Source organism: Pavona decussata, unplaced genomic scaffold (assembly GCF_977016875.1).
Source record: "Pavona decussata unplaced genomic scaffold, jaPavDecu1.1 SCAFFOLD_131, whole genome shotgun sequence".
In the NCBI taxonomy this organism is placed as follows: domain Eukaryota; kingdom Metazoa; phylum Cnidaria; class Anthozoa; order Scleractinia; family Agariciidae; genus Pavona; species Pavona decussata.
In genome coordinates, this window is record NW_028145545.1 from 1,373,635 (window position 1) to 1,385,000 (window position 11,366).

The following is an 11,366-nucleotide window of genomic DNA, read 5'->3' on the forward strand; positions in this document are numbered from 1 at the left end:
GGTAAACAAAAAACACGCCTAAACGCCATTCCGAGAATGCCCTTCCCAGAATAGTTGCCAAAAAACGTACCCTTAAAATCTCTTAGCGCGATATAGGGGGTGTCTGTTTTCCTAAAAGTAACAAAAAAAAACCTTTGTTACTTTTAAGATATTTATTTTCGAATAACTGGCGTTGGCGTTTCGGTTTCCTTATCCGATATAATTTGTGACGGATAAAAAGGATACTTTTTATTAAACCATTTTGATTTTGTTTTCACTATCTAAACATATCATCCTATTTCCTTCATGGAACTTTTGTATTGTTTATTTAACTAAAACACGTTACACACGTTACGCGGGATGTGTCAAAATGAATCAATATTCAAGCATTTTACTAAAAAGCCCGTGTTACACAACTTACTTTAAAAGTGTGTTCGCAAAAGCAACGAAATACACTAAACGAGCTGATAGCCAAGGTTTCGTCTTCTTGACAAGCAGAAAGCGTTTGTAGTCCGAACGTATAATTATATAAATCTTGTTCTGCGAGCTTTGTGAAACCACAGTACTGAGAAAAATAAGTGACACAAAATAGTTCCTTCTAAAATTTAAAGGTAAGATAAAGATTATTCAGTTTAACTTTTCTTTTTAAACTGTTTTTATGCTTAGAGCGAGTTACTGGAAAAATCTCAAATCTAAAATCTAAACTTTAAAGTTGTGAAATGTTATACATAAAACAGCACGAACTGGGTCAACTTAAGTGCTCTTGTTTAGAAAGTCCCTTATTTATTTTAATAGCAGAAACAGTTCTTTTTAATTTTGTTTTAAAAAAGAAAACTCTGAAAAGATGCTTTTTATATTTACTCATTCGAGTTTGGTGAGAGCTTCGATTCACCAGATCTACCATAAAAATATCAGTGATACTAAAAATTAGTCACACGGCCTCATTATTGAATAAAACCGGTCAACATGGACAGATACTTGACTTTTCGTTTTTACAAACACTCAACGCCATCCTGTTCGTGAACTGCAGTTGAGATTCAGAAAGTTTCTCATTCCAATCGTCCTTTTTACCCACTAAACACGATTGCTGTCATCTAGAAAAACTTTGGACCCCTGAACCACAACGCATGTAATTTCTTCAGAACTTGAGGGGTAATTTTAGACAGATATCCGTCTAGAATCCGTATTAATACGGTGTAAAAGCCTCGTTAGATTTTAGTTTAAACCTGTGGTTGTAAGGATTACTGTACCAATTCCACGTATTCCTACAGTATTGGTATATGCAGATTTTGTTCTGGTGCAGTTTGGATCTCTAGAAGTCTTGTGCGGGTACAGATTAAGTCGGTACGGATTTGATCCGTGAAAGAATGATACCTAACGGCTTTGATATATGCAGTTAAGTACAAAGAGCGTTTCCTATGGGGACCGTAGCCTTCAGCGTTGCCGCTCCAAAACTGTGTAATTCTGTTCCTTGTGAAATTAGAACTGCTGAAAACCTTAACTAATTTAAATCTAAACTGAAAACTCATTTGTTCGTATGGTGTATTTTTAACCCTCTTTTAACCTTTGCAATTGCACTTTTGCAATCGTTATTATTTTCTGATAATAGATTTTTAACTATCGTCCTGACAAGATTTATCAATTTCACAGGCACAGGCTAAAAGCACAAGCACAAACATAAGAGGTTTATGTCAAATGAAAACGAACGCGACGCAAGCACAAGCACAAGAAAAGGAAAACTTTTGATCCTTGTGCTTGTGCTTGCGCTTGAGCTTATGCTTGCGTCAAGGCCGTTTTCAGGGTGAAATAAGCACTCTTGTGCTTGCACTTGTGGTTGCGCCTGTGTTTGGGTAGCTAGTGAAAAAAAGCACGCTTTAGTTTTTAATCATTTTATAGTTTATATTTCTTGTGAAGCGCTTTAGACCCTTGGTATAAAGCGCTCTAGAAATTATCAATTAGTATTGGAAGTAGTATCAATGTAAAGTATGATTACAACCTTTTAACGCATGGAACTCAAACAAATTACTTGTATTTATATGCTGGGCGTCAGGTTACTTGAAACAGAATATAACTGAAAACGAAATAAAAGCCTGAAATACAAGACACGTAAGGCCACCAGCTTCCGATCAAATATTATCACATCAACAGAAAGGTTGTCATCTCGTGTAAAAAGAGGAAATGTGTAGAATACGTAAAGGGTGGTATATGGCAAAGAAACAAAAGGTCCATTTAATTGTAACATTGTTAATTTGACAGTCAGTATAGAACAGCTGTTACTACATAATTATGCTAAACAGCATATGATAACATGAAAACAATTATCGAGATATTGGAAAAGTAAAAAGAGGTTCATTAGCGGTGAAAGATATACTTTTTCAAGGCGAGGCTGAAAACTTTCAGAGCGCTGTATTGTGAGGTATTGTTTTTTTTTTTATATAATCAGGTTTGAAAAACAATTTCATTATGTTGTACAACGTATTACGTTTTGTAATGGTAAATTTGACTTATAATTCTCTCCCTGTTTTCCATGTGGTTTATTTGACTAGTACGATAGCGTTTCAATGGAAAGCATTCATTTACATAACAAAGTGGAAGATAAGAGATTAGAAATTTTCCGAGCTATTATTAAAACAGCATTAAATTCATCTTTGAAATTTAATGAGCACATCTATTTTTGAGAAAAATCATTCAACGCAGACGTTTTTAAAACCTTGTATTTCTCTTTACCATTATGTTTTTTCTTTTTTTTTTTTACAGATTTTGTGAGCCAGTACCTGCACCTTCCTTCAATTCGCAACTTTAAGATGTTAATCGTTGTTTATTTTATGTATATGTTCACTCCAGGTAAGTCGTAGGTTTATGCGGTCATATCCTAGGGTTATATTTTATTATGCTGCGATAAATTACCTATAGCCTTTAGAGCCCATTAAAGTATCTCGTTGCTAAGCTACACGGTTGCCACCTAAGTGCAATTCACTTCCGGTCGGCCAAAATTTTTTCGCGCGCTTTTTTCTGCGCCGGCCCGGCGTCGCCGATTCAAGTCGTCGGTACCTTTTTTTTACTTCGTTGGAACAAAAACAAGAAAAACTTTTCGTTTACATTTTTATTGATTCATTTTCTGCTTTACGGTTACAACATGTGAGTTGTGCCTTTATTTTTGAAACTTGAGTGTTTTGCTTGAAAATGTCATCCACGTACGGATGAAACAGAAAGCCGCAGCGATGGCTGCATGTCGATGGGGAAATCTCGAAAAGGTGACAGTACAAGATTTCCAGTGTCAGGTTGGGAATCGAAACTCAAAGATGCAGAGACACAAACTGAAATTAGTTTTGCGCTATCATCACCTGCAAACTTCAAAGAAAACTCTGTGTCCGCGGCCTTTTTGACCGCTCCGAAACTCCCTGACGTCTTTTGCGATAACACTGTGTAAATTATCCTTGAAAGCAGCTCTAGCTCAAGCATTTCATTCTTACATCAAAAATGCTAACCACTCGATAGAAAACCCGACTGAAAATGGTGAGCTGGAAACTTTTGATGGACAACTTCTCCTTACAACATCAACTTCGCTTGAGAACCTAGTTAGCAGTAATTTAAGTAATCTACAACACTGTGACTGTGAAAAAGAAACTGAATTCGAATTTTGTTCGGTAAAACAAAACACAGTTGAAGAGTTCGAGTTCATGTGTAGTCGATGTGGGAAAAATTGAGTCAACTTGAAGAGTAGCATTCCTGTCGTTAAAGCCACAACTCATCCAAGATATGCAATACGTAATCTCGTTGCTCTTTCATTCCTTGTCAATGGGCCGGGCCAGGAGCTCCTGGCCGGGCAATATTTCACAAAATTTCACAAAATTTCTTCAAAACGGCTTTTTGTTATTGTACAGAAAATGCGGGAAAAAAGGTTTAAGCCATTTTTTTGCATTTTTCTGTTTCTTGTCACGTGACATAGGGCGTGGTCCGATGACGTCATGAACTGGCCCATATTTGCCCCCTATGGGTATTGCCCAAATTTGGTCCAATTGAAACATACACGTGCAGAGTTATAGCAAATTGATTTTCGCCTAGCAACGGCATCGAAAGATACTTTAATGGGCCCTTAATCAAGCCTAACTAGTCCTAATTAGACCTAGCGAGGTCCAGTTAAAATGTGTTTCATAGCCATAAATTCGAGCAACACTCGGCGCTGTTCAAATACCCTCTCAATTATCTGTTTCTTTATTTCTAAACAGGCGTGTTTGGAAGCAGTCGCCATCTCAAAGGCCAGGTAATGTATTGTTAAGTGTTTAAGAATTATATTCGTTTCCCACACCTTAGAAAAACCGTTGCACATAATTGAAGTATAAGACTTGCCGTGGAACAACTTACGGCTTACCAAGTACCTTAAGGTTATATTGCCTGTGTTGTTCATGTCTCCAGCTTATTTTTACCTATATTTGAAAGATCTGCCTACAAACGCCCCTTTTGCTGGAATTCTCCGGCCGCTAGAGATGTATCCACAGCAAGTCACAGGTTACAAGGTTAAGGTTTATTCTCCCCGCGATTACGAGGTTCTTTTCGGTCCGAGGTTTGATCTCAAGTAAAGTAAAAACACTCAGGGCGGTAACTATAAAAGAATTTCTAATGATTACATCATTTCAACTGTCAATCACTGATCTTATTGCACAATCGATAACTCATGGTGCCCAATCTCCGACACCCTAGTTCATGTCCGCTGATTATTCTTATGATTAATCCATCATTTGTGAGGCATGAAATTATATTACAAGAGAATAATTGAAACGATCGTATAATTCTTACCCACAGCACCATGATTTACACCATTCCATGAAAGAAAAAGACTTACAGACGACCTTTGGAGTTGACTCCCGTGACAAAGGTTTGCACATGCGTCTTAATTCAGTGAGTTGATTAAGGCGCATTTCTGTGTTCACCGTCCAAATGATGTATGTCTACTGAGATGTAATCAACTGATCAGGATTGAAAACGACAGTAACACATTGGTATTTTTTTCGCAATAAGGATAATCCCATTATTTAGAAGAGTTTTCTCACAGTAACGGACACATTTCAGGCTCTAGAGAAAGATAGCAATATTCAACGCTTTTAGGGGTCTAGATTTGAATAACCTGAATGTATTGAGATTAAACCTGCTAAATTGGACCCGTAAGTATCCTTTCGGGTGCTTTGCATTATAGTAAATGGTAATTTATATCTGCTCATCAGAGACACAATTTTGCTTTATATTTCTTTTCTTTGGATTGTTTGTTTGTTTGTTTGTCTGATTAAATTTTCAAATATTCAAAACAACAATTCTGGTGTTTACAGCGTCCAACAACTTTCTTGAACTTGCAATCTCAAATCCACAATATATTGGGTTCAATGTTATCTAGACAGGGAATTTACTTTTGAGTTATAAGAGCCACTGTGAAGTCAGGTTGTTGGAAAAAAATTCATCGTTTCTGAAGGGGAATTTAATGCCAGAAGTTCGTCTGGTTCCAAGTAATTACGATTGCAGAATTAGAGTGTCCAAAGTAATTCGTTTTCTCTTTGATTTTACTTACTGCGCTCCACGATTGGTTAAAAAGAAATCAGGTCACTTTCCGAACCAATGAATGAGAAGCCAAACCAAAACCAATCGTGACTCGAGAGCTCACGTTCTCCCGCGCTTGGTGCCGGTTGCATGAATTTCCTTCACTCAGTTTGGCTCATTACACAGTAGTTACTTGGGATTTGGTTTAACGACACTCAATTGAAAACCGTTCTAGATCACTGCTTTCAAAAATGATTTCCCTTTTTAGTTCCAGAATACGAGGTGACAACGCCTTACGAGTCCGATGAATCTGGAAATTTGGTAAATAGTTTCCTCCAAGAACAATTCAAGACACGAAGAGATACAAAGGGACCTAACTTGAAGTACTTTAAAGTTCAGGCATTTGGAAGGTCACTTCATTTAAAAGTCACTGAAGCTAAACCTCAAATATCCCTTGGAGCTATGGTTCAGACAGTAGATGACAATGGTAGCTCTACATATAAGGAAATTCCACGCGGTGTATATTACAGTGGTCACGTGATGTCCGATCCGGGATCTTTAGTTGCTGTAAATGGAAACAAAGGACTGGTAAGTGACAAACTGTCTGGTTATATTAACTGGAAACGCAGTGCAATTATATTTTCAGTTCACATGTCCTTATCTTTATCTAGGGCTCTTCAGATAAACGTCAGGCACACATTCACTGCGAATTTTGTCCAAAAGGCACAACGATTTTTGCAAAATTAGCCACTGACTTTTCAAGGAAAGAGGATAAATGTTTCTCGGAGACATCATCGTATTAAATCTCTCCAAATGGTTTAAGGCCCCTTTTTAATAAAGATCTTATCCATTTTCCTAATAAAAATTGAAGATTTATAATAATATCTCTACCACCGATATAAGTAATATTTAATTCTTTCATCGCAGGCAGGAATGATCCGGACTCAAGATGACACATTCTATATCCAGCCAATCCCGTCACACCTTGTTAGAAAAAATGAGTTTGATGGCGATCCTCACGTGATCTATCGAAGATCGACTGAAGAAGAACTTTCGTCTGATTACCATGTTTCAGGTAAAATCTTACACTGAGACCTAAACTGAAGCGTTCATGGCCAAAAAAGGATAAAACGTCCTTCATTTTGTACCCTTGCCGTGTGAATGCAAATGGTGATATCTATTATTCGTAGCACACTATGACTCCCCAAACGTCCTTTGAAATATATTTATTTTCAGACGACAAAAAAGGTATCACTACAGCAAAATAAAATAGAAATTTTTAATCCTTTCATTGAGAGCTTGTGTATAAATAAAATAATTTTAGCAGCTTATTTGCGGACCATGCAAGTTATTTAAGTAGCGACTGACAATTGAGGTTGAATAAGACCAGGCCAGGTTGCTTTGGACTACAACTTGTTCAGCGTCACCCTGAGATACATAACCCACATTAGTTTATTTTAACTCTGAATATCAATATCAATGGTATTCTCAGAACGTAAGCACCAAACCCGGTGTTGGCCTTTTATGGTTCAGCTAGGCGCGACTCCAGGAAGAAAAAGTCTTCAGGTGCCGAAGCTGCGTACTTAAAAACATTGTGACATGACAGGTAATTTCTTAGTTCCGTTGTGTGGGTATGCAGTCCTTCAAATCATTTAGTAATGTTTCAAATAATGAATGTGGAAATTTCCAACAGTTGTTATGGTGTCAGAAAATACGCTCTCTGTTCATATGGGAATATTATCACGTGGTTTATATCCGTTCTTATCCTCTTCCACGGGTTTTCCTAGAGAATATTGCAGATGTGACCTAATACCCTGTTCCCTATTTCTTATTTCTTTGCTATAACCCAATACCCAGTAGATTAAGGGGGACGGTACCAGGGGAAACCCCCCTCCCTTCTCATGTTTTAGATGAAAACCGACGCCCGTAGGGCCGAGGCGCCGAAATATATTGTTTTACTAAGACAAAGAAATACCTGAAAATGGCTTATACAATGTTTTTCTTCTTCTTCTTTTTCTTCTTCTTCTTCTTCTTCTTGTTCTTCTTCTTCTTCTTAGCCCCCTTTTCCTATTTAGATAATGGAAACACAGTCATGAGCGAGGTGAAAACTAACCAACACCGAAGAAGAATGCGTCAGGCTCCGCACAAGTTCCTGGAAATGGCGCTAGTAGCAGACAACTTGGCGATCTCAGCGTACGGTGAAGACGGGATTAAAACACACTTGTTGATGATTTCCCATATTGTACGTTTTCTGTTAATTATTTTTTATTATGATTACTATTATTCTATTAACAATTGGTACGACTTCATACATGTTTTCTAATGGGCTTTCTTTTTTCCGCTCACTTTAGGAATTTAATCCAAATCAGTATTACTCACAAATTTTCGCAGAGTAAGGCTAGTGCCGAGTACTCAACCATGTGTTCCGGGGTCAGTCATACTCCGATTCTGGCATCATTAACAATTATTCCACAAGCGCGTGTTGGACACAAAATGATAGCCAGCTCGGCGCTGCGCGCCCTGTTGGCCATAATCATCTCGTATCCAACAAGCACGAATTATTATTATTAAAGCAACCACGGAAATATCGCTTAATGCTACTGATTCAGGGATATTGTCTTTTCCACCACAAGAGTGCTCTTACAATATTTGTGGGGCATGGTATAATGGCTCAAATACCATGGCCGCTAAACCAATCAAATCGCTGGAATTGCATTATCCACTGAGTCAATTTTTAATAATATAAAATATGAAGGAAACGTGTATTGAGCACTTTTCAGTACCATCCTTCATTGCTCATTAACGAGTAGCCAATCTGAATGTAACATTTGTGCTTACATTCAACGCACGCTCGTGAAATAATTGTAAAATATATCCTGTTTATTTTCTTTCTCCAAAGGTCACACAGTTATTCCACGATAGCAGTATTGGCTCGATCAAGATCACTCCGGTGATAGTTCGACTGGTACTAAAGAAAGACGGGGTAAATAGAAATTGAAATAGCACACTCTCTCATGATAACGATTTTTAACAGCTTAAAAAACACAAAAGACAAGCAGACAAATAGAGTCCCAATTATTTTGTATAATCGTAACTACTTCTATTATTTTTTCCAACTCATTTAGTTTGGATATGACTCAAGTGCATTACTAGTCGAGAGAATCAAGGCGCTAGAGAACTGGGCATCTAAAAACTTTCCTCATTCAGACCTTGATCCAAGCCATCCAGATGCTATCGTTCTGATAACCGGAGGGTAAGCTAGAGAGAGAGAGTAAATGAATCACTTGTATTTTACTACGGTAGTTCTGGATAAGTTATAACTTCTTTACATGAAAGTCGTAGTGATACAATAATTACATCTCAAATACATGTAACGTACTTTTACACGGATAAAAAGAAACGACCTGAACAACTACCATTTTAGGTATCACTGAGGTGTTCGATAGGTTCTTTTCTAAAAATAGCATAAGACTCCCAATTATTTTAATTCAGCGGGAGAGAATACCAAAGTTTTTACTTCCCTGTAAGGAAAAGAACCTTTGTAGCATTTAGAAAAAGAGAGAGAGAGAGAGAGAGAACTGCGGCTTACCCCACTGATATTTTACTTCGACCAGTCTGGTATTAGTATAATTATTCCATGTTATCAGTATTATTTCTTCTTTTTCTAACTTATTTATTTTCCTTTTTGGCTGCAGGAGCTCAGGAGGTGAGTTTCCGAGATCCATTTCTTTTATTACTTAAAAGACGCTATCATAAAAGGGCAAAATATTTCAACGAACCGACTCTATTAAATGTACAAGTCATTGATGCCTTTTCGAAGCCCCAGGTGGAATTTGTACACAAATCAAATCTTATATGGACCCCTTGGGAAGAAAGGCAACAGTTTTACCACGAGATAACATTTCACTTAATCTGAAAAAAGTGCTCAAGATTTTCTGATTATTTCAACTGAATGTCTACTGTTTTCTGGGCAGATATTCTCCAACCGAAGTAACTTGCACAAGGCATAAACAAAGGCTTTTTGCCTCATGCTAGAGAGCATGTACAGACGTCTTCTGTTGTACTTTCTTCGTTCAGAAATTGAAACCCAGTATACGTTTCTCTTTCATATGAGCATATGGCCGAAGAGGCCAATCTGAATGACTCTTTCCGTCATTTTCGTAGGACTTCGTATTAGACAGAATTATTTGTGTTTTTGTAAATTAGATTAGGGGACACCTTGTGATGTCTATCATACAGTTCATGCATCTCATTAGTGTGCATTTCTTGACATATCTCATCTGTGCGGCGACATAAAGAAAAGAAGATACCCTTACTTAGAATCTTAGTAACAACTCTACCGCTTTTATTGCAAGAGGAAGTAGCTAAAGGAGTATCTCATTTTATTTTCAGGAATAGCGACTTTGGGATCGACTTGCGCCAAGACGTTTGGTGCAGCAGTTGCCAATGACGCTGGTCTTGGAAGCGCTGTGATTATAGCTCACGAACTAGCTCATACGTAAGTTTGATCAATCCATTTGTAAAGTTTACGTTGTTAATTTGTTATTCCCTACTCCAGAAAGTACAAGGAGACTGGTGCGCGTGAGGGATTACGGGATCGTTTCGGTAGATAGATGGAATTGCGTCGATGAATAACTGCATTTCTCGGTAATCAGTTGCATAGAAAATACATATTTAGGTGAAAACTATTTAAAAAGAGCTACACTACCCAGAGAAAATGCCAACAAATCCACTTATTCGTCGGCCCGTCTATTCAGACTATCCAACAACCCATAGCAGTCTTTCGTAGCTGTCTTTTCACAATTTCTGGAGTGGGGAATTGAAATCAAAATTTTCGTTGCATTTTAAGATTGCTAGAAACTGGTGAACTGTGTATGATGAGTAAAATTACGCTTTGTCTGATTATTAGTTCAGTTCAGTTCAGTTCAGTTTCAGCCGCTAAATGTCCGTCGTTGGACTAAGGCCTCCCCCATTGACCTCCACGGGACCACGTTTTGCGCGACACGGTCCCAGTGCTTTAGGAAACTGTGTAAGTCGTCCCCCCCCCCCCCCCCCTCTCGTCCTTGGTCTTCCTCGGTTCCGTGTGTGTCCCCGGGGCGTCCAGAACGTAATGCAGGTTGTCCGACGGTTATCTGTTCTTCTCGCTACATGACCAGCCCAATTCCATTTAAGTTTGCTTATAATTTCCATGATATCTCGTACTTTGGTTTTTTTTACGTATCCATTGAGCTTTTTTAAGATCTCACCATGTGATGTTGAGCTTGGATCTGCATTAGCCCACCCAAGCTCCGTCACCATGGCAAGGTTCCACACCAAGACGGAGTGTCTGATAATCAGTGAGGTCAATCAAGCTAAAGCAATTAAGCTAAATCTTCCAGTCATCACTTTTTTTTCCATCACATGTACACAGGATGGGTGTCTCGCATGACGGTTCTCCCTGCACAAATCATCGAAATATCATGGCCTCAACCATAGCCAGCGGACCAGGATCCATGAAGTGGTCCGCGTGTAGCAAGGAAAAATTCCAGGAATTCTTAAGGTACAACAAACTACGGTAGACCCACTAACAACGACCACCGACGACTGAGTTTTTAGACGTTATTGGTGCTAATAGTGTGGTCGGATCAACAAGGGTATTTCACAGAGGAAAATGACTCAACAAGCTATATTTACTTAGGCTAGGAAAATTGCTAATTGCTGAAGTAATCGGTGCTCTTGTTACAAGGTTTGCAGATAAGACAACGGCAAATTTTGTGAGATTTTGTTCACGCCAAGAAAGCAGTTGACCTGTACCATTGTAAAAGCTCTATTTTCACTGTTCCCTGATAATCTACATCTGCGTTGTCTTTTTAGGATTG

General features: G+C 38.2%; 1 protein-coding gene across 1 annotated transcript in view; it reads left to right on the top strand.

Annotated features, from left to right (window-relative positions):
- Positions 1-451: 451 nt before the first annotated feature.
- LOC146468424 (A disintegrin and metalloproteinase with thrombospondin motifs 6-like) overlaps positions 452-11,366 on the top strand; it is a 26,065-nt gene continuing 15,150 nt past the window's right edge. The window contains exons 1-12 of the mRNA XM_085124600.1: positions 452-590; positions 2,737-2,823; positions 4,209-4,243; positions 4,783-4,855; positions 5,777-6,096; positions 6,436-6,583; positions 7,584-7,750; positions 8,408-8,491; positions 8,634-8,761; positions 9,204-9,214; positions 9,901-10,006; positions 10,919-11,047. Of these exons, the coding sequence (XP_084980726.1) occupies positions 2,784-2,823; positions 4,209-4,243; positions 4,783-4,855; positions 5,777-6,096; positions 6,436-6,583; positions 7,584-7,750; positions 8,408-8,491; positions 8,634-8,761; positions 9,204-9,214; positions 9,901-10,006; positions 10,919-11,047 (1,241 nt within the window). The 5' untranslated portion in view covers positions 452-590; positions 2,737-2,783. The remainder of the gene's footprint in view (positions 591-2,736; positions 2,824-4,208; positions 4,244-4,782; positions 4,856-5,776; positions 6,097-6,435; positions 6,584-7,583; positions 7,751-8,407; positions 8,492-8,633; positions 8,762-9,203; positions 9,215-9,900; positions 10,007-10,918; positions 11,048-11,366) is intronic.